At 40.2% G+C, this 27,938-nt stretch overlaps 2 protein-coding genes across 2 annotated transcripts in view; both read left to right on the forward strand.

The window, feature by feature from the left end:
• The first annotated feature begins 53 nt into the window (after positions 1–53).
• LOC311261241 (nuclear factor 7, brain-like) lies at positions 54–1,970 on the forward strand. Its single transcript, XM_084359732.1, has one exon. It carries the CDS (start codon positions 151–153, stop codon positions 1,579–1,581), a length of 1,431 nt encoding a protein of 476 aa, XP_084215858.1. The 5' UTR covers positions 54–150; the 3' UTR covers positions 1,582–1,970.
• A 2,430-nt stretch (positions 1,971–4,400) lies between these two features.
• The window catches only part of LOC311261887 (phospholipid-transporting ATPase ID-like), a gene marked incomplete at its 3' end in the record, with an annotated part of 32,773 nt that continues 9,235 nt past the window's right edge, over positions 4,401–27,938 (forward strand). The window contains exons 1-9 of the mRNA XM_084360900.1: positions 4,401–4,471; positions 16,707–16,794; positions 17,572–17,630; positions 20,174–20,287; positions 21,883–21,981; positions 24,677–24,738; positions 26,822–26,894; positions 27,282–27,352; positions 27,474–27,556. Of these exons, the coding sequence (XP_084217026.1) occupies positions 16,752–16,794; positions 17,572–17,630; positions 20,174–20,287; positions 21,883–21,981; positions 24,677–24,738; positions 26,822–26,894; positions 27,282–27,352; positions 27,474–27,556 (604 nt within the window). The 5' untranslated portion in view covers positions 4,401–4,471; positions 16,707–16,751. The remainder of the gene's footprint in view (positions 4,472–16,706; positions 16,795–17,571; positions 17,631–20,173; positions 20,288–21,882; positions 21,982–24,676; positions 24,739–26,821; positions 26,895–27,281; positions 27,353–27,473; positions 27,557–27,938) is intronic.

Below are 27,938 nucleotides of genomic sequence, written 5' to 3' on the forward strand. Positions count from 1 at the left end.
GACAACATTTATTATGGAAATTTTCTGCTGAGACGCCATAACAGGGTGTGAGATCTCTGCTGGAAAACACATGACTGGAGTATTTTAAGCAATCAAGAGAAGAGACAGTAACTTGGTGAGTCCTGCAGTGAAAAATAACTTCAGTAACAAATGGCTGAGAAAAACTCTGCTCTTTTTGAAAGTTTCCTGAGCTGCCATGTGTGTTCAGAGACTTTCAGAGATCCTGTGTCTCTGTGCTGCAACCACAGCTTCTGTTCAAGCTGCCTGCAAAAATTCTGGGAACAAACTGAAAACAAAAACTGTCCCATTTGTAAAAGAAGATCCTCAAAGGATTGTCCACATGTGAACTTTGCTCTGAAGGAACTGGCTGACTCCTTTGCTGGGAGACAGAAATCTGGATCATCTGAGACAGAAAAAGGAGAGAAGAAGGTGGAGGTGGTGTGTAGTAAACATCAAGAAGAGCCTAGATTGTTCTGTGAGGACGAGCAGAGAGCTGTGTGTCCTGTCTGTGAGTTTTCTCTCCACCAGACTCACAAGCTGGTTCCTGTAGAACAAACAGTCAGTGAGCTGAAGGAGCAGCTGACATCTGACTTAAAGTCTCTACAGGACAAGAGGAACAAATACAAACGAGTGAAGAAAACATACAATGAAGTGATTCAACACTCCAAGAAGCAGCTGTTGTCCACAGAGAGGCAGATCAGAGCAGAGTTCAACAAGCTGCACCAGTTCCTGAAAGAGGAAGAGGAGTCCAGACTTGCAGCTCTGAGGGAGGAAGAGGAGCAGAAGGGGAAGACTATCAGCAGAGAGATGAAGATGATGGAGGAGCAGATCTCCTCTCTGTCAGACAGTATCTGTGCTGTTGAGGAAGAGCTGCAGAAACACAACGTGCCATTCCTCAGCAGTTATAAAGCCACTCAGACCAGAGCCAGAGTCCAGTGCTCACTGTCAGATCCACAGCTGGTCTCAGGAGCGCTGATAGATGTGGCCAAACACCTGGGCAACCTGTCCTTCAGAGTCTGGGAGAAGATGAAGGACAAGGTCCACTTCAGTCCTGTCATTCTGGACCCAAACACTGCAAGTGGCTGGCTCTATCTGTCTGATGATCTGACCAGTGTGAGATATGGAGACACAAAGCAGCAGCTTCCTGACAATCCAGAGAGAAACACAAATTATGCTCATGTTTTTGGCTCTGAGGGCTTCAGCTCAGGGAAACACAGCTGGGAGGTGGAGGTGGGAGATCATCCTCGCTGGAATGTAGGTTTGGTTAAAGAGTCAGTTGACAGGAAGGGAAAGTTATTTGCTTCACCAAAATATGGAATCTGGTGTTTATTGCATGAGGATGGAAATTACACTAATGGTGCTGGTGAGACCATCAGAGTGAAGAAGAGTCTCCAGAGGATCAGAGTCCAGCTGGACTATGACAGGGGGGAGGTGTCCTTCTACGACCCTGAAGACACGACTCACATCTACACTCACAGAGACACTTTCACTGAGAAACTCTTCCCATTTTTCTGTGTCGTAAATGCTGATGATGCTAAAACTGCTGATATCAAAATCTGTCAGGATGATATTTCTCTGTGATGTTCAGGAATGTGATTTAATTGTTCCAACTTTTACATTCAACATTACTGTATCATGATCGTTTGAGGTTTATTAGACTCTAAACTCATCATCACACTTATTATTGTGTCTGAAACAGATCTGATTTGATGTTGATGTCAAAGAAATGTTTCTGTTGTCTGTCATAAATGATCCAAAGTGGTTTTCATGAACAAAACTGAAATCATTTAAACCTGACAGGATCATCATCAGACATCAGTTTTTGTTTGTCAGATTTCTGGATCTTCTGATGATCTCTGATGATTTGATCATGTTTTAATTTCAGTTTTTACTCTTCACACTCAGAGTCTCAGTGGTTCAGAGGATCAACACACATTCTCTGATTGATTGTCTTTTTTTTTTTATATCATTTGTTGTTGAGAGTCACAGAAATGTTTTTTTTTAAGTGTCTTCTTGAGTGTTTTTTTATATTCTTTTATTGTTTTCATGAAAACTCACTAAAACAATATTGACTTAAATCATCTGTTTCTGCTTTAGTCATCAAGTGTTTAATTATTTCATTTAGCCATCAAAGGTGGTAACTCCTGTTGATATTCTGTTTTTATTTCATTTATGTCAACAAAATATTTGTTTATGCTGTTTTGCAAATACTCTGATTGCATTGATGCTTCTTCCTTTGGTTCATAAAACAAATAGATTTGTGACGTACGTTCTTCCACCTCTTAAAATAAAGTTATGTCGACAAGAAAATGTGTCAAAATGCTGAAACTGGAGGAGACGATTCTTTTCTAATCACAGCTGTAAATTTTCCTTGTTGTTATTATCTTGGTTTGAGTCAAACAGCATCATGTCATCAGTTTCAGTTTTGGATCTGTTGGGTTTTTTTCTGAGAAAGCATGTTTTAATTTGATTTTGTTTTATTTAAGTCTCTAACTCTCACAGAGCTTCTTCATGCTGTATGTGACATCTGTTGTAGTGTAAACATGATCAATAACATGAATGATAAATGTCCAGTTTATGCTCAATACAAAGGAAATTCCAACAGTACAGTTTAGTTTCATGTTATTTTATTCCTGAATCAACTGTACGTTAATAAAATGTAAATCAGATGGATGCAGCTTCACATGATGTGACATTAAATCACAGTTTTGATACAAAATTGTGTCAATGAGGTTGTTTTCATTTTCTTGACACACATCTGTCAAATGATCGTGTGAAAAACTACAAATTACAATAAACACAAATCATAGAAGAAAATTATACAACAACTATTACAAGAATCCAGTGTTTCATCTGAACTCATTAAAGGTTCAATCTCAATTTTTCAATCTTCATAACAACAAATTCCTCAGTGAAACTCTTTCAACATCAACATTTATGGACAGACAAACTCATTACTTAACATTTCTTTTATAAAGTCACATGACTCATGAACTGATTGTATATAAAGAAACCTGAATCAGCCTCATACCACCCTGATGAAGCTGAACAGCTGAAAACATGAGGAATAAAACATGTCATACTGGAGAAGAGTTGTGCAGCTTGTTTAATACTGATGGAGTTTTATTGATTGTCATGCTGGTCTGTTATTTATTTATTTAATCTATTTATTTAAAGAAAAAAACACCTGCAGAAACTTTGCAGTTGTTGGTAAAGTTTGTAAAGTGAAGTTGTGGCAGTGTGTTGATCCTCAGCTCTGTTACAGACAGCCTCATTGAAGAGAGGGAGTACTGAGGCTTGTACAGACACAGATGTAGTGATGCTGTCTGACATTATTTGCTCTGAAGGAGAATTCAGATTGTCACTAAAGATTTGCTTCTTTAAACAGGTTGAGTCAGTCAGCAGGACTGTATAATGCTAACACAGTGTATGAAGGCTGTAGAAATGATCAACATTTACAAGAAGACAACATAGTTTAAGAAACGGTTTCACTGTTACATTTGATTCACATTGTAACAGACTTAATGCAGTTTTCAGGGACAACATGCTCACATGTGCATGATGTCATCAACATTATTGAATGTACAGTATGTATACAGGATGTGACTGCATGGACACATTTTACTTCCTGTAAACGCCACAAGATGGAGACAAAGAAGACATTTTGTTCACAGCCTGCTCATTTTGAACTCTGAACATTTTATTTCCTCTTTCTGTCACTTATTGACAGGAATATTATTGTTAGCTGCACAGGTTGATCAACAGCATCACCTCTTATCAGTTTCTGATGGATGTTTCTATCCTTCACAAAGATCCCAGTCTGTATGTCAGGGTCTCTAAGAAACTCACTGCTGTGGCTCTTCATGTGTCGCGTCATCAGGCACCAATTCAGTCAAATCATCTCAAAAACACCATTCAGACTGAATTATATCTGAAACATGAGTCTGTTGAGCCCTTCAGAGGCTGACTTTTATTTTGTGCTGCTGTTCCATCATCAACACTGACAGGACAAGTATTTTTTTTTTTTTTATTAATTTTATTTAACATAAAACAAGATGGGGTAACTCTCTAAAGCACCACTTCAGTGAACAGCAACGGCTGAGATGATACAGTGAAAACATTTTTGAACATCACCAACTACTTAACACCACAAAACATTTCACTGTTAAAATACAGATCACTGACATCATCAGTAGTGCGGTAATTACCGCTAGGAACCACGTGACCCGCGTGTTATCTCGTGCTTAAACAGCCAACAGTTGAATTACAACTAAAAGGAGGAGGGAGAAGTGGAGAAAAGAGAGGAGGGGGGAGCAAGAGAGAGGGAGGGGATCCGAGAGGCGGGTAGTGGGAAGCCCAGGAGGGAAACACTAGCCCTCCTCTCCTCTCGTAGTTGAGAGATTTTCTTGTTTATCCACAGGACCCGCTGGCGACGCAGGGCGCACCGCACGAAGCCAGCCCAGGACGCACGGTAAGAAGACGCGCCGCGCCTCTCTTTCTACTGACCTTGGAGGAGTCGAGGTGAAGCGGGGAGCGGGTTTACATGCTGGGATGGATTTTTTTTTTTGGAGGGGGAGAAAGGGAAGAGATGAAGGAGGAAGATAGAAAGGCAGACAGGAAGCTGAAGTGAATGGGCTGCTCTCTCTCTCTGTCCCTGTCTCTGCTGCCCTCCAGGGAGCCCTGAGCTTTAAAAGTAACGGGAAGACGGAAATAAATTCACTCAGCTTCACTTTTATTTGCTTTAGTTGCTTTGGTTGGGTGTTGGTTTAACAGGGCTGCTGTTCGTAACTTCACCAAAACTTCTCACACGCCTAAACACTCAGTGGCGAGACTTCACCGTATCACCAGAGTGTGTTTTGTTGTTTTTGTGATGGAGTATTGTCCAGATGACGGCACACTTGTTAGTGGGAGTGGTGATAATAAGGGTGATGATTATAAACACTGTGATTGATGGTTGTACACACACTGTCGCTGTCCGTAAACGCTGTGCGGCTCGGCGGTGATGAATACTGAGTAATCTGTGCAGCGGAAGACAGTGAAGTACTCATTCATATCCTGTCTTAGTGTTGCAGCAGATCGTTTACTGTTCAGGGCCAGACAGTGAAGTGTGAGAGTTTATTGGCTCTCAGCTGTAACTGTAACACAGGGGCGTAGCAAAAACGAAATAAGTCAGGGGCTCCTGAACCCTCTGAAATTCAAAACATTTGATTAAACTAGTGCAGGAAACTTGGATGGAGGATGAGTCTCATATTCTTTATTATCGAACAGATTTTTCGCCAATTTCCTTAATTTCTAGGGAATAAAGTTTGGATCTTGATGAGAGAAATGAGGCGTATTTAGTTGGTTGGAGTCATGAGTCAGCACAGTATCCTGTGGATATACATGTTTTATATATTCTTGATTTAGGTTGGACTGAGTGAAAGGGAACTGTTGGGCCTTGGGCGGAGGTATGCGCTCTACTATTTTAAAACATGAAATAAAAAGTTCCAAACCCACAACGTAAAGTGAAATGTGGTGAAATGCCGTCCCATTCCTGTTCACTGTATACCATTATCGATCCTTGCTCCCTCTCAAACACCTGGCGATAGACACGTCATCGATAGCAAAAAGAAAATAGATAAAATGTGCGATAGTTTCACGTGTGAAGCCTATAAGAATGCGCCCGGCTCATTAACAGCCTGTCATATCCCTTGATAATGAAGTGAGCTATCAGTGGCACACGAACAGCCAATCATTTAACAGACAACTCACACTTGTGCTCCCTGCAAGTAACACGCAGACAGTCAATCATATAGCAGGTGTGTAGTTCGGTTGCACCATCGCCATGTGACTGACAACCCCAGGCCACCCAGCCTGTTTGCTCTGCCATTAAACCTAGAGACACTGCAGCTGCGACAGGCAAAGTCGTTTGCTCGACCACTGGGGCAACTATGGCTCACAATCCACCACACCAGCTCCGCTGCTGGCCGAGTGTTTTACAAACCAACCGCAAGAAAGCCAGAGAGGAAAACGTCATTTAAAAATGATAAAAATAGGACAGGTAACTGATGATAGACTTTTCATCCATATTGTCCAGGCCTAGCTTAAGACGTGAAGGGGGACATTGTCTTGAGACCATGACTGTTTGTAAAGAGTTTTATGCCAGTCCAGTCACCAACTGGCTTTACCTGTTCCACCATTGCTGGTACATAGGAGGATCCTGCTCTCCACGTGTTTGTTCGCATGTTTTTTGTCCTGATTGGATAAAATTGGCAGGGATACCAGAAAATGTATTTTCTCTTTTAGTCCATGAGCAATGGGAGGAGAGACATGGACTACTAACCAAACACTATAACAGTGTTTACTGTTAGAGCTATTTAACACTATTTGCAATACGAAAATAACGCTTACAACAGTGTCAAGTCAAGAGGATTCATCCTCTGGGTAACAAAGTTTAATGTTAATCCATCCAGACGTCGAGAAAAAAATGTAATTATGACAAACATAAATGAGATTTAAGCTTAGTAAAGAGGAGTATTTTGGAAAAGTAGCAAAATGAGAAATGGATGTGGTCATGAATCAGGTCATGTAAAGCGTAAAAAATTTAACTCACTGGTTTATTAGACAGAAATAGCTTAGACATGTAAATTACTGTAAGAGCTGGGATGTGACTGAACCTCAGCTGCTTCATCTAAACTGACTAAGAGCTCTGAAAGGGTCATGTGAGGTAATACCTCGAATTTGATCTCGATAACTTCTGGACGTGCACAAATGAATTTCATGTGGGTCAGAATCCAAGTTTGTGTCACAGCTTGACGGCAGTTCATTGTGAGATGATGGCAGAGTGGCTGAGTCTGGTGCATGGAGGAGATTATTAAATTTAAAAGGTCAATCAAAATGTCAGGGTTTTATCAGGTAAGATGAGAGGAGGAGTGGCTCTGTGGCCTGAGAGGTCAGGTGAATTATTCAGAGGTTGATTGTCCGGGTCTTTTCGATGCAGCGCTGGGGGCTCGATGCTGTATTGTGCCCTCGTGTCATAACTGCATCTCACTTTTCCATTCTTGCTTTGTTAAGGTTTATCGTCGGTGGAGAAAAAAGTCTGAACGGGCGATAGGCTTTCATCTGTTGATACATCTCTGTTCACACATGCAGAGTCACAAATCAGTTCAGGTTTTAATGTTCTCAGAGGCATACGTCTCTATGAGTGGTGGTGTTATTTTTGCTCAGGCCTCTTTGTCTTCTCTTTCAGACGTGAGTCAAAGAAAAATGAGAAACTTCCTCATTCCCTCACAGTCAGATCTACTGAGAAAACTCATTAATCAGTAATCCAAAACAAAACACCGTCGGTATGTTACCTTCTATTCATTAATTCAACCTGGGTGTCGGTTAGACTGAGATCTGTCAGTGCCAGACAGATACAAGGGACAAGAACGTCTGATAAAAGGGAAATTAACAAACAGCAGTCGGGAGCAGGCTTCACTGCGGCTGCCTGCTGCTAAGTAAAAGTACCAATTTTTACAACAATGTAAAAATACTCCATTACAAGTGAAAGCTGTGCATTCACAAGTAAAAGTAATTGAACCTGTGACTGATGAATTGTCACAGATTACATTATTAGATTGATTAGATTAGATTTGATTAGATTTTGACTACATTATATACACATTATATACAATTTCACGTCATGATTATCCTTTCCAATATAATTGTGATTCACAATATTATCCCAGTATTCATCAAAACATTCTTAAAACTTTAAAATAAAAACACTAAAATGAAAGTGCACTCAAACATACTAGAATCACTTTAACTTAACACTTTGTGAGAAAATGTGATAATGAAAATTCACCACGATCAACTTATTGTGAGTGTTTTTTAATCGTATTTTTATGGTGGTATTATTTACTGGTGATTTATGGGTAAAAAAAAATAGTTAAAATATTTGTAGGCTGCAACTATTGAATTATTTTAAATGCAAGCCGCAAAGACTTCTTCTTTGGTTTTGAAAGTTATTGTGTTTTTTCTTTTGTGGTCATGGTGCCTATCTGAGGCACAGAATTAGCGGAAACAACAACAAGCAAAAAACAAATATGGTCTCTGTGGTTCAATGACACAGAAAACTGTGAAACAAAAGGGAGTATTAGTGCCCACCCAGGAAGCCAAAACCCAAAGCTGTGCCTATGAGATATTCACCATTTAAAATAATGTACATGATTGATGAACGACAATCGGTTCACTAATCACTCAGTTGTTATATTACAGTTGTTGTTTTTTTAATTAAGTGCATCTTTGAGTCTTGTGCACAAGAATTGCTGATGATGGTGATAAGTTCCTATTTGTGGTGAGGTCGAGTCAAATTAGCAGGTTTGAACTAACTTCCTGGGTACATTGACGTCATTTAAAGTCATTGTACCATAACTTTGAGTGTTGACACAATCGTACAATGTTTTGTAAATATCTTTTAAAATACATAAATTTCACATTTTCAAATGTTAAAAGTTGTCTAAATGCAAGCAGCAAAACAAGAACTTTGTCCATATAAAATAGTCAAAAATGAATGATTGATTGGCATTAAATGCCACCTTTTAGTACTCAACGTTTTTTTTTAATACAAAGTGTATTGAGACACATTTTGGTCGGTACGTAAAAGAACCGAGGTGTGAACTCTAGCACTACAACTGACCAGTATCTATTTTGGATTTGCAGAAGCAATATGGTTTATATTTTTGTGTCGTGGAGCTGACAATCTAGCCATTTTACTGCTTTATTTAAAATAAATCTGATTTAGTGGTGTGATCTTTAATGGGGGAAAGTTCTGATATCCAAGATAAGAGTCTTCCGTCGAATTTCAAGATTTTCAATTAAGATAAAACACCAGATTTCCAAGAACTTAGCTTGTGACTGTAATACTCAGCTTGTCTTTGCTTACAGACACAGACCCAGTCCCAACTAATGGTGTTTGCAGAAAGCAAAGTGAATTTCTGCCTTGCACCGGTTTTGACCACTGGACCGTTTCTGTTTACTTGCTCCAAACATCCAACGTATCAACTCTACATTAGCAGTAAGCTAACATTAGCTAGCAACAACAGATGCATCAAACACAAGCTCAGCCTCTGACTAAACTCAGTAAACTCTTCTTAATGTCACTTCACTCTAAATACGTTTATACTGACAAATGCAATAGGGACCATATTATTTACCCACACAGGAGATATTCAGCAGCAGTCAGCATGCACTCTGCAAAAAGTGGGTTTTCTACAAACAGTGCCAACTCTACAGACCTCCACCGCAGGCCTGTCGCCCTGGGCTCAGGGTACACGAGTGGAGGTTTCAGTTCCACTGTGGTTCAGCCGTGGGCAAGTGAAATCCAGTGCCCACTGCAAAGTGAAAGTTTTACTGTACTTAATGTGAGACTTGAAGAGCCCTTAGGCACTGAGCATCCTTACTGTACCTACATATTGAAACACAAATTCATTCATTATTACAAATAGCCAACATGCTGACTGTACAGACGTCATAGTAACATTTGTAACTGCGCTGTCTGTGCATGCGTATGTTTGACAGCTTATATTTTCCTCCAGAAACAACAGTTTCAGTGTCTGATATCAAAACTTAACCTCTTTTTTTTAAGTATTAGATAGATTTATATATATTATATTTCTACACAGAGTCTACGCTGTAATCGTGCAGCCTGCTGTGAGCATTTATACATGTTTGCTGGCGTGTCAGTGGATTGCCATCTGTACTAAACACACCGACCTGTGTCTCTAAGCTAGGCTGCCCCTCCAGATACACATCAAGCTCGGGCGCAGGACAGCGTCACTTGCTCGTGGAGGGGCTGCCCTTCTTTCGGACATCTGGCCTTTTGGCTCCCTCTAGTCCAGAGACACTCCAGATGTGAAGAGCAGCTTTGGAGGAAGAGTATAACCCAAGAAGAGCAGCGGTATGTTTACTTGGGAAACTATAGGTCACAATCCCCTGTATTAGCACCGCTGCTAAGCACTGGAGGAGAAGCCACAAGTACGATGCCAGGGCAGCGTAGATATGGGGTAGATTCAGCCCACCTGGGAATGTTGATAAATGTTAGATGTAAGTAATGATTGTGTGAAGGGCTTGGAGACCAGGTAGCTGCGTGAAAGTTGCATGCTGGTCTAAAAACATTGTTTCAGGATTCGTCTGAGTTGGCTCACGGCCCTCTTTAATGGAATATGGGCCTTGTTTTCTCTACAGAATAAGCTGTTAGGGGGAATTAGCAAGAACTTGCTATCGCTGCTACTTCCTCCTATTGTTGTGTTACTGTAACAGATTTCTGGACTGAAATCTGAAGACAGATATGGTGAAACAACAGACGCCCAATTTTAAGTTTTTGCTAAATCAACAGTTGCAGGTATTGTTTTCACACAAGAGGTTTCTTTGTAGAGAGTAATGATTAAATAATTAACTTTACATCCAGTTACATCCCGGCTTTCCTTTGAATGGTGGTGTTAGTTGCATTGGCTAATGATCTGAAGTATTCAGTAACAGTACAGGATGTGCTTTGTGATCCACAGAGAGACACTGACTGGGAAATTCTTGAATGACTAACACAATAACGATAAAGGTGAAATAAGTCTGCCCTTCCTCTGGGCTCTTTTCATTGTTGATTTATTGATTGGTCTATAAAACGTGAGAGAACAGGAAAAATGCCCTCGCAGTTTTCTGGTGCTCATAGTGACTCATCAGATGTCCTGTTTTTACCGACCAACAGTCAGAAATCCAAGGATATCTCTACTATGACATAAGACAAGCTATTTTTTTTTACTTAAATTATCAATTGATTATCAAAATAGTTGTGGATTATGTTCTGTCAACTGACTGTTATTGCAGCTCTTCTTCCATCCCTTTATTGCTTTCAGTTGGTGTGCTCTGAAAAACACAGTGTGGGAGGCCAGCTATTATTAGCTAGAAGCCTGATTAGACAAGTACCTGTTGATAGAGATGCAACAGAAAACTTAGGCTGCTGGGCTTTGGAATGCTGAGGACTCCAAAAAAACCAACCAGGACTCGCTGTATATTAGGAAGAGGAGCAACCTGTTTGAAATGACATTAACATTTCTCATTACAATATCCCAAAGCTCAGCTAAAGGTAGGGCTGTCCCAATAGATAACAAAAAGATTCAAAACATCTGCAAAGGGTTGCCAAACAACCACGTAGTGATGAAAAGCAGATGCAAAACAACTAAAAAAGAGACAAAAAACAACCATAAAGTGACTACAAGGAGACACAAAACAGCTACAAAGAGACACATCACAACTACAAAGAAACAAATATGACCACAAAGGGATGCAGAACAGCCACAGATTGATGAAAAGTAGATGCACAACAATCGCAAAGTGACTACAAGGAGACACAAAACAGCGACGAAGTGACACAAAAAAAACACAAAGTGACTACAACAAGATGCAAAACAGCTACAAGGACGCAAAAAACAACTACAAAGAAACAAAAAAATGATCACAAAGGGATGCCAAACAACCACACTCCACCACAAAGACACTCAAAATAGCTACTATCATTTTGTGTCTCATTCAGGCTGGGTGTCTTGCTCTTAATGGGTGGGGAGTCTTTAACTTGTCTGTGCCCTTAGTCCATCGTGCTGATAGTGTTTGTAGCCTGAGAAGCCCCTAATGTTTACCTAAAGCTCTTTGTTTATTCTGAGAGAACAAGATGTCTCACAGCCACGAGGAGCCTCTCCACTGTGACAACTTTTAGAAAGTTACGCCCCGTCGACTCCTCTCCTCTCGTCTTGGATACACAAACCTGCTCACTCTTTTTCGTCTATGCACCTTTCCTCTCCTCCTCCTTGAAAATAGACCTCATTTATCCAGAGCTGTGTTTGCTATTAGACAAAACACACACAGAGAGAGGAAACATGCTGAGGCCTCTGAAAACACACCAGCTGAGCTCATTGGCTTATCTTTTTTTACGGAAACTATTATGCAACAACTCATATCTATATATCTTTCCCTCATTGTTTCAAGTATTTGTGGCCTTGCTCTGTACATATTGTGAGTACAGAACTGTTTTATTTTTCTTTCTGGGGGAGGTGTGTGTTTCACATCATTGTACAGGTGTGATTTTTGATAAGACCAGTAGTCTGGACGTTGGTCAATATGGATTTAAACCTGGCTCTGTAGATGGGGCAGGACTGCAGCATGTGTCAAGGGAGCCAGAACTGAGTCATTAATGATGGTTATTCTAGTTCTCCCCTCTTGTTTCCCCTGAAAAAGCTTAATCTGACATATTCTTCTTGTTCTTGTTTCATCAGACCAACAGTCCAGAGAATGTTTGGCATTAAAAAATAACAAATTCATCGAATACTGAAGCAATCACAGATTAATCGAGCAGTATTTGACAGCTTTATTTTGATTGAACCACTGGTGGGTCCTGTGAGACCATGGTAAAGATAGATAAGAGATATGAGAGTGGGCAATGATAGTTTGTGCTTGTTTGAGTGTCAGCGTGCCTTCAGCGTAGCCTGAATAAAGAGATCAACTTCAAGAAATCGTTCAACCTTTTCATTTCCTTTCCAGGAGCTCATGCCGTAAGTACATAGCTGGAGCCAGGTGGCTGTTAGCCTGAATTAGCATAAAGACAGCCAGAGTGAAGAGGCAAACATTAGCCAGGAGTTAATGACTACATTAGGTAGGCTAGCCTCGTGTCAGTGAAGGTGCCACTGTCACCTGTGAGAGAGAGGGTGGTGACGATGATAGCGAAACGTTCTGCATGTGTTTGTGTAGGTGAGAGAGAGCACACACATGCGTTGATACGAGTGAAGCAGGCTTGTGGAGGGAGCATTCACTGGACCTTTTCAGGGGCCCAACCTTTTCTGTGGGCGGGCCTGGACACACAGGCATCTGTCTATAAGCACACACACTCAGAGGAAAAGCTTCTTTCTTTCAGCTGCAAACAAGCGGTCAGTTTTTGATAATAGTGTACTGTTCAGTTGAGAAACCAGAGATCACTAATCGGACAAGACACTCATTCATCCGTGTGACCTCTGACCTGTTAAGCCAGTCACAGGTGAATGTGACACTGGGATACTGTTACCCACTTTTGTTTGCCTGGAATAACATTAATTCTAGTGTTTGTTTCCTGCACTAAAACAGTTAAAGGTTTCACTGAAACCTTTGTGTGTGTCTGTGTGTGCGGGGGGGGGGAGAAAGCAGAGCGAGATAAGTAGGGCATCTAGAAGACACCATTGGGTTTCATTGGTAAAGACGGTTAAGTTGAACCACAACATGCTCTGATTAAACCTCCCCCAGACCCACATTTTTCCACTGTGGCTTTAAAGCTAAATGTTTTATTTTGCATACCTTGGTAAAGTTTTGATGTAGATCCACTGCAATGTTTAATTAATTTATTTATTTTATGTATTATTGTTAAATATTAGACTTAAAGGTGCAATATGTAAGAATTTTAGCGGCAAACAAAAATAAATAACTTCTGAAGTTAGCATGCTAACCGGCTAGCCCAAGCCAGTCCCGGTCCAAAGCTCCCTTGCTGGCGACGTTATGGCACACTGGCATAACACTTTGATTTTGACTTCATGTGAACATCAAGATATAAATTAGAGTATCACTTAAAACACTTAATCTGGAAAATTGTCTCCAGTGATTTCACTTAGTGGCTAAGTTGCATTGTGGGTAATGTGGGCACCAGGTTTTGAAAAGCAGTCCACTGGTCGAGCATTGCACTCCTTTAACACTGTTGGACTGATGATGGGCAAAATCCACACGACCGAACAGAAATATCACAATCTTTTCAAAACCTGCCGCCTACATTGCACAATTTAGCCAGTGAGTGACATCACTGGAGGCAATTAATCAGATTACATGCAGCTGCCTCTGGAGCCACAAAAGCCTTTATACTAATTTTTCCACATGCAGCAGCTCTCCTCAAGACCTGTAAACACACTTTAATGTGTGAAATTGGTGCTTACCCTTTAAGAGAAATAAACTGTGGTGTTGTAGTGGTCACTGTAATGAAAAAATGTGTCCTAATGCAACAATATGACTCTTTGAATTGTGTTTTTGTGAGTGTTTGGGTGGTAGTGTCATTCTAACTTACTTACTTATATATACAAGGCTGTCAGGTTTCAAAGGAAATGCTTCATAGATTGTTGATTTTGTTCAAAGAACACCATCCTTAACTTAGACTCTGGTGCAGAAAAAAAGTCTACTAACACAGACAATATATATGCTTTTAGAATAACCTTTGTTTACGCGACAGCTGTGTTATTCTTCCCACCATCTCCTTAACTCTTCCTCTGAAGCCAGTTGTGTCTCGATGGTGTGTCAGCACTGTTGTAAAGCCTGGAAAGTCGGAGTACTTCTGCCAAGAGTGTGAAAATCCAAAACAACTCCCAAACATTTAACAGTCCACACCTTTTGACATTCAAAGTTAAAGCCTTGTTAAATCTTCACGATGACTGTAGTGAGTTTAAATGTCCCTTTTTCATGTGTTTGGCTGCAGAATGAACTGGCTGGTGAATTTAGTGGAGTGAATGAATAGGACGACTGTTTGCTTTGGGGATTTTTATAGTGGAACTCTGTCAAAGAGAGGATGTGTGGCGGACGGTGTGTGTTTGTGTGCATTTACTCTTCATACATAGTTGTGTTGATATTTTCTCACAATGAAGGAACACGCATTAAAAAAACAATGATGCAGACAAAACACACACTGTCTCGCTCATGTGTCATTGCATGAGTGTGTGTTTTCCAGATCTTTTGGCATTCCTGTTGAAACACACACATTCCTCAACAAACACATGTGGGTGATATTTATAGCTCCAGCGCTGACGTCACCTTGGCAACCAATGCCGGGGGGCGGGATCTCAAAAACCACTGCTTCCTGTCTGGGAACCATCAACACACGCAGACTTTTTCCCCCACTTATGGGCACATTTGCACTTCATTGAATTTTTTTCTTTGGTGAGTTTTGTTATACAGTTTGTGGGTGTGGTTTTTTTTTTGGGATCACATGTCTGCACAAACACTTACACAATACAGCTAACCTTTACATATGATCTCCACTAGATGAAGAGGTGATGAAAAGGTTCCCTCATACACCGCCAGTCGTCGAATCATAACATTGTGACGCAACATGTAGCTTTTTTTAGGGGTTAAATGAGATTGTGATTAATTTAGAAACATTACTGCAGATATCACTGACTGCCAGGTTTTAAAGGCTGGAGAAGTTAAAGGCGGTTTACACTTCAAACGTGTAAATGTATATTCGTTTTCTACTGCTTTGAGATAGAAGTCATCATGACCATTGTGACATCCGCTGTTGCTCCTTTAAAAAATGGTATTGCAACATCGTATTGCATCAGTGCACCTATCGATTTTGTGCAGATGATTTGTTTAAGTTGTTTAATGCTGCTGGGCGATGGATTTCTTTGTGAAGGACTCGGGTCGGATTTTCCTGATGTGACTTAGGTGTGACTCTTATGAGACAGATGAAGCTGGTGAATCTGCAAAGACTGAGCAGTGATGGGGAGGTGGAGGGCGCATGCAAAGCAGCAGTCAGGAGACCATCGTATTTAAAACGACAGCAGCAAGACGATAGACTCAGTGAAGGTGTGTCGCTGTGCCATTGGATAGATGTACCCGGCTGATAGGAGCAGCTTATGTGGGCCTCAGATATTGACCGGCAATTATGAGTGATGCTTGAGCTTCATTTTAGAAAAGGAGTCAGCTAACATAAACCAACAACTGACTTTAAGCACAACAAAAGTTACACAGGGTCCCTTTAAAGAGGTCTAATTAGTTGACCAAGTGACTCAGAATCAACTGACAGGTTGCGGTTAACATATCATCTTGCGTGATTCAGCATTTTGATTGACAGAGCCATGGTGCCGGGCCTACTACAAGAACTACGGTTGACTTCTTCCTGTGATTGATGGCTTGGCGTGTCAAAGCTGTAAGAAAGAAGCCACTAAAATAACAGCAGCGTACTTTTCGGTCCCACCATCACTCGGCTGAGACGGACCACAGAGTCATACATGGCTCTTGCTTTTAAACTCTTACTGTCAGAAGGAGCAGACAGCTGAAGGGGTGGACGAGTGGCCTGAGAGGGGAGCCTCCCTCTGAGTCACTCTGCCCTACATGGGAAAAACATTAAGAGGCTGGAGCGCTGAAGTAATAACCTGAAGTAAGAAGCTTTGGAATGAAAGGGGAAGTGAAGGCGGGACTCTCTCTCTCAAAACTGGACCCTCCTCTTCTCTTCTTTACATGTTTTTTTGTATTAATTCCTCATGTGTGTTTGTTCATGTTCCCTATATACTGACCACTTCCTTACACATATACACCGATACACACAGGGTACACCTTTGACAGCAAACGTCTCTACCATGTATATCTTCTTTACTTGGTCTCAAAACCTTTTCCAGTACTGGGACACCTGGTTTAACCTTGGTTTTTAAAAGCCGTGGGGAATGATTACCTCATAGTGCACATTATGGAAAATGCCCTGATGGCAGCTGGCGGGTACTCCGTCATTCTCACTTTAACAGCAGTGATGTTTAAACTCGTGTTTCCAGGAGAAAGCTGATGTTTGACTTGAGCAGTCTGGGGTGGGTGTGTGTGTGTGTCGAGGTTTATTTCCTGGTAATGATGATATTGAGGTGACTCAGATTTATCCTTTCTTTAGTCGCAATGTTACAGCTTTCTCTCTTTCCTCTCAGGTCGGTATGGTGGATAGATAGCAGGAGGAGGACGAGGAAGAGAAGATGTCGTTCTTTGGCATGGACTGTGTCAGGAAGAAAGAGAGAGGTGAGCTCTGACCAGAGGAAGTTTTCAAATATCACCAGATGTCATGATATTTACTGTGTTCCAGAGCTTTTGATCACACTACGTGAACTTGTTATTAGTAAAGTTTCAAAAAAGAAAATCGACTCAGGAAATTGCTTTGACAACTTAGCCACTCCACCTGCAGAGGAAGACTGTGTGATGTGATCGAAAGCTCCAGAACAGTGACTGAGGGGACTGGTCTTTGGCAGTTTACTTGTCAAAATTACATGTATCTACATAGAAACAAGAATGTAATAACAACATTTTTAAAATACTGATTTGCTTTTGTAGTGTTACCAGCTTTAAACTGCTTAAAAATTAAGAAATAAACCTTCTTGCAGGTCCTCAATCCATATTATAAACTATTTATTAAGTGTTACTTTTAGTATTTTTGTTCACACTGGAAAAGTGACAGAATGAAGTATACTCAAACCAGACCCCATACTATATCATATTTTTGTAAGTTTCCGTCTTTGAATACTATACCCACACTTCAAGCAGTCAGACTTGTTGAATTAAAAATATTTGCATGATCATACATTCTGGTATTTTCAATGAGGGAGAAGGAGTTGGTGTCATTTTATGGCTTTTATTGTGATAATTAACTTTTTCTTTCCTGCAGAAACCATGTCAGACGCACATTGGAGAATTATAATATATTCCTTAATACATGTGTGGAGCTTTAAGGCCGTGATATCAGTACACACATTTAAGTTCATGTAAATTAATAATCATAGTTTCTCTGTCTCTTTGTGTCAGAGCTGGAGAGGAAACTCCGAGCCAACGACCGCGAGTACAACCTCTCCTTTAAATACGCAGTAAGTATTTATGTGTTATTGTTAGTTAGTCTTTTACTCACATGGTTCATCAGTGTGACCTGGATCCACTTAACTTTTAGACAAAACAGTCTACTTCCTCATTTTGTCAGATATTTACAAGAGAAACTCCCCTGTGGGATGTGTGTTGCTGCTTGACTGTCTGGCTCTTGGACGTAAACTGGACTTTAAGCATTTAGCAGCATGGGTGTTGGTGTTTTCTGATTTGTTCTAGGAGGGTTACAGCCTGCTACATATGGAGGATAGTTTTGTTCAGAGAGTTGTGTTGAGAGGGAATAGGAATAAATGTAAATAAATTGCTATCTTGCTCTACTTCTAAGGATGATCAGGATAATAAGATGTTTAAAAAGAAGAAAAGAAAATTGTTTATTGAAATGATAAATGGATATTGTGAGATGGGGATTTATGTAAAAACAAAAAAGAAAGAAACTTTATCACTTTGTTTAGCACAGCAACAAATGTTTGCCTCATAAGACATAAGAAAATGTATCAATATATTTACAAAGAAATGTTTACATATGTAAATGTTGTACACCTCCATACAAAGACACCTACAGTTATATTGCACCTAAAACTGAAAAAAACGTGAAATGGAAAAGTTGATTCATTTTGTTTTGCTCCCTCACTATTATTAAAATCACCCTCGGCACAACGCTAAAGGGATAAAACTAATGGAAAATTCCAAAAAGAGTGTAAAGATTAACTGCCCCTGCTTGTGTATTTAAACATTTACAGTCAGAACAAAATCTGTGCTCTGTGGACGGAGTTGTTAGTAAAGAGATCCAGTGATAAAGGGAAACTCGGAGTCACCGTCCGGCTGGCCAGAACTTTCAGCCTCCTGATAAGATCCACCTGGCAGAGAGCGAAAGCCTCCCACAGGATTACACTCTCATAAAGTCAAACATCTGCAAAGAACCCTCGAGGATCCTTCACAAAACCTGAGAGACCTACTCAAGGGTTTAATTTAATTAAATGTGTTAACAGAGGGCTGACAATACAGCTAATAATAAGATTACAATATGTAGGGCGATAAAAGCACAACACTCACCAGCAACATTCAGTGTGCAGACGATCTGCTTACACAAACAGACTTTTCTGTCTCTGTTATGATAGTTTCTGTCTGGTAAATCTCAGAAGAGACACACACAGCCAGAACAAGCTTCTCCTCTATTGTCTTGGTTACCAGGGTGAAGGGTGGCGAGTCCCGCCCCATCAAATACATGATTGGTTTCTTGAAAAAGCGCGACGGTGACGACACTGAGAAGTTGGGAAATAGGAGCGCTCTGAAAAAAGATGCCTTTCACTGTGTGCCCCGTGGAACCTTATTTTGGAGGAAAAAAAATGTGTCCAGATGTTTAAATAAATATAATAATTGTGCCATCAAAAGAAAAAAACTGCTTTACAACATTTTGTGGTTACACAACAGTTGGAGGCTGTAATGCAGCAAAATGCAGAAATTAAAGAGGAGGAGGTTTAATTACTTAATTAAACCTTTTTAACCTAATTAAACTTTTTGCTGTTTTTGTACTATCCTTTTTAAGGCAGTGTATGTTTAGTCATGAAGAAAACTGACAGTTAGTGACAAAACGAGAGAGCTTATTTTTTTGATTTTTAATCCAAAATATAAACATGAATATTACGATTCATGACTCTGTTAATGTTACCTAAAGTCAACCAGTTTTTTACCTTGTAATTTGGCTGATTTAGCAACTTCACACTTAACTAAATTAGGCTTAAAAATGCATTGTGATGTCATATTTTATGAGGTGGAGAAAGACTATAAATTCAGTATGGTTGTTTATCCTTAAGGAGACCATAAGCCTGGACCATTTGGCTTAAAGACGGCCTCTGTATCATGGCGTTTGTTCTGCCTGCAGATTGATTTGATTAGGCTTTTTTTGTCTTCTGTCTTCTGCCCCACATATCTACCATCTGTCTGTCTGTACATTTTTTACGACAAATTGGCCTTTGAATATCCACAGGACCACAAACACAGGCAAATATCTGTTCAGGTCATGAATTTGATTACCTACCATGCATCTGTCTTATCATTCTGGATGCATAAAGTCAGATTTCCATTAAAAAAAAAACATGAAGGTTTTATGGATTCGCATAAATGCAGTGCAGAGAATGACACATGCTGCACACACTGACCTAACATTTACAACACATGACTTCATTTTTCCGCTGGAGGTTGTTCTCAGAAAGCCGGTTGTTGTGTTTTAAGGACAAGATATCCCAGAAGATGCTCTAAATGTTCCTTCTGTCTTCTTCTTCTTCTGACCAAATCTCATGATCGAGAAGTTTTGCTTCCTGTTTTGATGGCTGGGTGACCTCATAAGTGAACAAATGAGACACAACTCTTGCAGTCTCTTGGAAAAGGTCAATGTGTGTATTCGATCCAAAGACTCGCTGCATTTCTTGAAACCCTCAACCCTGTGTATTTCAGTATTAATCCCATACTGATGTAACACTGAATCTTGTTTGTCTTTTACTTATTCTCCTTCCCTTTACAACTCTTCCAGACGAACGCCATCAAGACCTCCAAGTACAACCCCTTCACCTTCCTACCTCTTAACCTGTTTGAGCAGTTCCAGAGGATCGCAAACGCCTACTTCCTGTTTCTGCTGGTGCTCCAGGTGAGGAAAACAATTAACTGAACCACAACCCATGACAGTTGCTGACCAAACACACTATAACAGTGATTACTGTTGGTGCATATACTAACTTTAATCAGACATTAAATCGCTGCTTCGCCTCTGTGGAGAGCTTCTCTCTCTACGTCTTTCAGGTCTACTTCACAGTATATTGATGATGAGCGACTGACCGACGATAGCTGACGGTGACAGTTAATAGGCCTACTCTTTCTTTCAAAATTGAATGGCCCAGAATGCCCTTCCATTCCCACTCCTGGACCCCAAGCCCCCAGGAACAGCACCAAGAACCCAGTTTTCATAGTGGTCAACCATGTAATTACATGGTCACGTGATGCACTGGGGCCCAAAAATACTTTTTCCCATAAGCTTACATTATGAAATAAGCTTCTGTAAAACGGTGGATACATTTTTTGAACATTACAACCCCTGCGAAATTACTTGTTTCACTCATATTTTAGCCATTAGGTCCAATAAAATTTGGAAAGCGTAGAAGAGCAGCAAGATTCAATTATGTTAACCCCCATTCAAGTCAGCCAGCTTGGTTGGCGTAAGTCTGTAGTGCGCACACTCTGTAGGCCGCACAACGCGGAAGATCGACGGAAGAAGGCCTTCTGAGCAGCTTTCACAGAAATGAATGGGGCTCCGCCTCCAACGCTTTGTCCAGATTTGATATAACGTCCTTGCTGGACCCCCTAACTAAATGGTATTGAACTTAATTATGTTGGATCAGAGATTATAGTGGGGGAAGTGCAACATAACATCATCAGTTGATATATTAATGGATTGTATTAAGAGTAATGTTGAGCTCACATAAGCCCTCGAAACACTCACTGTGTTGTGTTAGGAGGGTAAATGTAGAAATGTTTTCATTTACAAAGAAAATCACACAGACCATCTTTAGATCAAAGTGAAATTAAGCTATTCCTAATATTTCTGGAAGTATATGAAACTGTCATGAGATCGCCTGTGACAGACGTACAGTAGCAGAGTTAAACATGACACGTACACAACGGCCCTTTCTCATAGTGAAGCTGTGTGTTAACCAAACAGGATGTGGACGAATCAAGTGCAACAAGATTAAGGAAGCGTAATATCCAGTACAGGAAATTGCCTCACCGTGTGCAAAACAGTTGTGTTGCACCATCGAGGTCGTCTGCAGTAGTTGCTCTGCTGACAGACAGGGAGGAACCACAGCCAATGAATAAATGAATGATATGCAACAGTTTTTTATATTATCTAGCCCATATGAATCAACGCCAGTGGACCCTGTTCATGCATCATAATCTGTCAGGGTTTGAGACTTCATGACGATGGCTAAATTTGCGCGTCATTCTTATTGTGTGCTGTTCTTCATTTCTACAGTATTCACATGTTTATCATGTCTGTCTTTGTCTTTAATTGTTTTGTAAAAAATGTCTCTCTCGGCTGAAGTTTCTTTACAGTCCTCTGTGTCGCCCGCGCAGTTTGTACTCTATTTCCTCTAACTGTTACCAATTTTCAGCAGCTGCTGTATCCAAAACTAAACTCAAACTGAAGTGAGCTAAAGGCTGTTTTTTGTGTGCGCGCGTGTTCTTCAGGTGATTCCTCAGATCTCCTCCCTGTCCTGGTTCACCACTGTCGTGCCTCTGGTTCTCGTGCTGTCAGTCACCGCTCTCAAGGATGCCACTGATGATATCGTAAGCACATTTGAAAACATTTTTAGTCCTAATTTTCCTAAAGGTCAGTCTCAAAATACACATACTGATAGAGTGATGACGTTTCATGCATTGCATGCACCAGGTTTTATTTAGCAGATTTCACTGCAGTCTGTGACGAGACTGTTATAACCAGGATATCTGATCGCTGGTGTTTTGGATTTTTACACAGTAACATTTATATGTTTAATATTGCAATTGTTGACCCTGACGTGGAGTATACAAAGTGATCACAAGACGAGGTGCTTCATGATCTGTCTGTGAGCTCGCTGTCTGTGACAATGATTGAATGATTGATCTCTTTGTATTTTCGCTGCCCTTAGAGCAGCATGTTAGTCCTGTGTTTGTTTGACCCATCCATGACGAGGAAGGTTACCTGACCTCATCCTTTCCTGTACGTCCAAAACTCATAAAATGTGGTGTTAAATGGCATGCGTAAAGCTTGAAATGACTAAAAGCGGCGTGCTATTTACACACCATCCCATGAGATCATGTTGTCTTCTCGATTTGACACCCTGTGGATTAAAACTTTATGTTTAATCACCAAGGAATCTCTTTATCTTCTTTTCCTAACCATGTCCAGGTAGCCTCTGCATTCCCAAACTAAACCACACCCTTAAAGGTTTAAATATGAACTCATTTTGTCATTTACTGTAGGTATGAGTAAGATGTTGCTACACAAACTTGACTCCCCTTGTCTGTCATCTGAGAGAGAAGCAAAGATAAGATAATGGATCAGGGAGGAATTTCCATTAAATCTGAAATAAACTAAGTTGGTGATATCTAGTTTTAATGATCCCCATCAACATATATAATACAAACAACCTAATGGCCCAACTCTGTTTCTTACGGGCATGGTAGTGTTCGGTGCTGTTATCTCATCCTGCTAATAATAACAGTTTACTCTCTGACTGAGGGAAAAACAGTTTCACTAACATCTGCAGTCTTTCATTTACTAAACACACTGAACATAACTCATGATATCATTTTCCTTGCTCTTTGTCAAACATAACACACTTTTGTTCGCTGCCACAAACAGTCTGCTCAGTGTCAAATTAACGTTGCAGTGGCGACTCTGTCTCTGTTTGATGTTGATGCAAGCAGACTTTAACCTCGGTCGACCTCAGGCTAACGTTTCGTTTCCACTATTTCAGGGAGCTTCTCGGCAAATAGAAACCTCAAGTTTGAAAATCAAATTACTGCACACTTCATTCACTTTGTGAGTGAAATAATTGGGCCCTTGTCATTAAATGATTGGTCAACAGACTGTTTCATCAGCGCAGTGTGTGAAAATGTTGTAATGTATTTCTGCAGTAGTGACAAAAAAGGGTGTCATATGGCAGTTGAGGTTGATTAAGCAAGAACAAAAAATCCCATCCATCACGGCCCACGCCCTCATCACAGCTGACCTTTCTGTTTGTTAATGGTCAAACTGATTTCTTTCTCTTTCATCGCTGTACGAGAACCGAAACAGGACGAAAAGTTCCTCCTAGACAAAGGAAGGAAAATTACATTTCAGCTGTCAAGGTCAACCAAACATTTTTGTATGTGTGTGTGGCACCCTATCACCTAATGCCAAACCACCCAGAGGACGTTAGTGTTGTCATGGGTTAAATATTAGCTCCAGGAGGAAGAACAAGAGGCTTTTTGTTTGGGAGATCCTGAACAGTCCTGGCTGCCGGTACACATCTGTTCCTATAGTGAAGTCATCGAGTTCAGGCTTGATTTGATCTTAGCAGGTACACAGCAACTCAAGCCTGACCATGTACTGTATGGTGAGGTGGATGACGTTGCAAAACAACTCAAAATTAACTGTTGGCAATGTTGTGAAAGCACAGCTTTACAAGCAACCGCCCGCTGAGGTGTAGTAATGTTGCAATTCAGTAGAGATGTATTGTGTTTTTGATATTATACCGAGGAGAACGCTTAATTTTATGTTCAAGGATATCATCTGCTTCTTAAAGGTGCAATATGTTCGAATTTTAGTTGAAAACATAGAAAGAAAATATCAACAGAATTTAAAGAAATTACAGTTTTGTCTATATATTGTGTTGCAGAGATATCTACTGATCATCAGTTGATTTGAATTTCAGGCCGATTACCCACCCAAGCGACTCAACAATCAACTATCTGGCAAAACTTTGCTAACTCTGCTAAAATATCTGACCTGTGCAACGGTAGTAATTAAAACACTATTTGTAAATTGAGTAAGGATGAAGCCTAACTTGTCCATTAGGGAGGATAAACTGCTTCTGAAAGAAGTAATGAAACGCTGCCCAACTTTGAAAGTTGTTTTGGTGATAAAAGGGAAACCACCCATCAGCACTGGCTGTCTCTGTAGTCGCCTCTGTGTCTCACTCACAGTAATAAATAGTGATCAGGGACTTCACCAGAAACAAAAAGACAAAGGAGGCGTCATCATGGTGGAGACTTATTAGTTATTAGAGGGGAAGCTGAAGTTTCGGTACTATATTACGATACCATATTCAACAGCATACTTCCTCACACGCATTGGCACCTCTCTATTTACATATGCCAGTTGATGACACAAAACTTTTGCATGTTTTTTCATCAGAACTCATCAGTGATTCAGTGTTAAAATTGAGTTTCCTGTAAACTTTTATGAATCAGCGCTGTGTGTGTTTGTGTGTGTGTTTTGTGTGTGTCATCTTTCCAGAATCGCCACCGGAGTGACAATCAAGTCAACAACAGAAAAGTTCAAGTCCTTATTGATAGAAAGTAAGTTTATATGTGCAGATGCAAGTTTGTTCATTTGCTATATATCATGGGAAATACACCTGTGCGAGGTATGAGGTAGCTACATGCTGATTTTGGTGTATGTGTAGATGCACCATCACTTCATCTTTGACCCTTCTGGACATGTCGATGTTCCTCAGGAAGCTTTCTTAGGGGCCCTTTAGCTTTATTACAAAGATCTCCTGAAAGAAATCATAGTATTTGCTTGTTTCAGGGGTTCTATAATGGCATCAGGTCTCATGTACAAATCAAGCATTGCTCACATATTTGAAATAGCAGACGCCAGGTCAACAGGATACAAAACAAGCACTCCTGACCATCCTGCAGCTGCTTCCTTTGGCTGTACTAGAAGGAGCTTTTGAAAACAAGGAAATACAAGAATATGCAATGGAGATACAAGTTAGGTCCAAATTATCCAGTGGGTTTGTCTACAAGCAGAAGAATTGAAAGTCATGCAAAGGTGAAAGTTGGCTTGAAGTATGTATTTTAGGGTGACGAGGTGAAGAAAAAATTGTCTTTATCTATTAAACACGTAATATTATTTTATTTTAAAGGTGCACTACGTAGTTTGGGGGAAATAATTTTAATCAGAAGGAAAATATCTTCACTTTATGCCTAAACAAACTAAATAAAAAAACTAATTTTCATGAGTAAATAAACAAACTGACCTTAACGGTCAACACAATTTCATCCTGTTTTACTCTGTTTATATTTGGCGGACCCTGCCACCTTTCTAGCTTCAAACAGTGTTCAGGGGACCTTATTTTCCTCTGACAACAGCTTTTTTATTCAGTTACGGGTTATGAACTCATTAATATTGTAAATATAAAAATTCTGAGTTTGAATTTCTTCTCCAAAACTACATAATACCCTTTTAAGTAACTAAAGTCTCCATGTTGCCAAATATACAGTTTGTGGAAAAATAAATACTTTAAGTTTTATCAAATGTTTTCAATGCTTTGTTTTAACTTAAACCAAATTATGAGATTTTGTATCTGAAAAACACCAGAATCATGTGCAATCTGTGCCTATTTGTGATATGAAGCCCCCACATTTCCAGAAACAATACTGAGTACATGAGCTCAGTGTCCTTAATAAATTATGACTACAGCCCTCTCTGAAGTGATATTAAAATGAAATGGACACAGTTGTAATTGAAAAATGTTCAAGAATTTGTCAACAGATTCAATCAGGTAATTGCTTCAGCTTTTCCGTACAGACAGTACAACAAAAACAGTACATGTAGTTAACAAGTTATGAATTATGGATAAGCATTTAATCTTTAACACTGTGAGTACACCAAGTTCCCAACTTTAACCTCAATATTTGGGATAGGATTTCCACTCCAGGCACCAACTGTGTTTTCAGATATTTATGGTGCACTGGATCAAAATATTTACATGGATGTCTCTGTCTTTCCTCCTGGGTAACCACCTCAAGATGCTCCATGCCCACTTGTTAAGGGCGGCACGGGAAGCAGCTGCAGGATGGCAGGAAGAGTCTGTTTTCTTCCTGATTACTTCCATTTTGTTAAATATGTAACGGGTGCTTGATTTGGCACGTGTTGACTTGGTCTACAAATACAGTTTCCTTCTGTCTTTTTTTGGCAGTATTTTTTTTAATGAAAAAAATAGGGTTGGGCTAGTGAAATGAGATAACTTGAGCAACAATCTGAGTAATGAATAATGTATCATTGATTTAACTTGTTATCTTCAGTTTTTAGCTAAACAATGTCTACTGCTTACATTTGAATTAGCAGCCTGGAAACTGGAAAACATGAAATGGAAAAACCCTAAAAAGCATCAAGTATTTGTATTCCTGCCAAGTCTTTAAAACTCTCAGGCAGGAACAAGCAGTGAAGGAAAGTGACTAATATTAGGTTGACCTTGGTGTCCAGCGCTTATTTTTGGCTCCTCAGGCAGTTTATTTTCTGACAGTCCTCAACAAAAAGGGAAAATAATACCTTTCCTCTGAACATCACATTCACACCAGTCTACACACACACACACACACACACACACACACTGTCCGAACATCATCTCAGCAGCCCCTTTCCTGTTCTCAGACTACGGAGCGAGAAATGGATGGACGTCCAGGTTGGAGACATCATCAAGCTGGAAGACAACCAGTTTGTCACTGTGAGTAAACCAGTGAAAATATAATCTTCTTCTTCTTCCATTTTATTCTGCAGTCCCCAACAGATTTCTCCATTTTGACTCAATTTCTTTGCATTTTGCATGTTTGCATTTGTACTCCTTTTGATTTCTTGTCATTAAAGACCTCATGTTTGATATATTTTTTCCCATTATGGCAAATTTTCCACCTCGTTGTCAGCGCTAAAGCTAAGTTTACAAATTCCTGTGGTGATTCTGTGACAATACCTTCAAGATATTCTTTAATATTTCCAGAAATTCAAAAATTATACTTATCCAGATAGTATATACTGCAGTTCTGATGAAGTCTGATGAACAAGAAAACTGACAGCCTCATTCTGATAACAGTGACGAATCCCTCTGTGATTTCAGGCTGACCTCCTGTTGCTCTCCAGCAGTGAACCTCTCAACCTGGTGTACATCGAGACAGCAGAACTGGATGGGTTAGTCAACCTTTCCTCATCCCCTTCTCCTCCTCCTCCTCCTCCCTACCACTTTCTCTGCCTTCCTCTCATTGTGTCTATTAATCTGTTTTCTTCACTTTCTCTCTTCTCTCTTCCTCAGAGAGACCAACTTGAAGGTGAGACAGGCCCTGACCGTGACAGGAGACCTGGGAGATGATATCGAAAAACTGGCAGATTTCAACGGTAAGAAGACAAACTAGAGGAAACCTGTTGGTTTCTATAATTAGAAGCATGCACAGTATGCAAACACACACACACACACAGTGATGCAGTAGGTGCCTTTGCCTTTGCCTGGAGAAGCTGCGCAGTCACAAATAGTATTGTGTCCAACACTTTGCACATTGAAGCAGCAAAAAGAGCACATGCACAAGGCAAATGCTGAGGCAGCAACAACCTAAAATGCCTTTGCCTTTATTTAACCTTGTTTGTCCCACAAAACAACAAACAAACATAATGAGTTTGTGCGGTAGTCCTCTTCAGGCTACACGTACAGAATATATTTACAAGTAGGGTCCTGTGTCCGCCCAGAGTTTTCTCTGGGCGCCAGCGTCTTTTTTTAATTGTT

Source organism: Pagrus pagrus, assembly GCF_965226575.1.
Source record: "Pagrus pagrus genome assembly, chromosome: 8".
NCBI classification, from domain to species: Eukaryota; Metazoa; Chordata; class Actinopteri; order Spariformes; family Sparidae; genus Pagrus; species Pagrus pagrus.

Excerpts from the sequence above, each read along its gene's own strand:
- LOC311261241 (XM_084359732.1), top strand. The coding sequence starts at position 151 with ATGGCTGAGAAAAACTCTGCTCTTTTTGAAAGTTTCCTGAGCTGCCAT.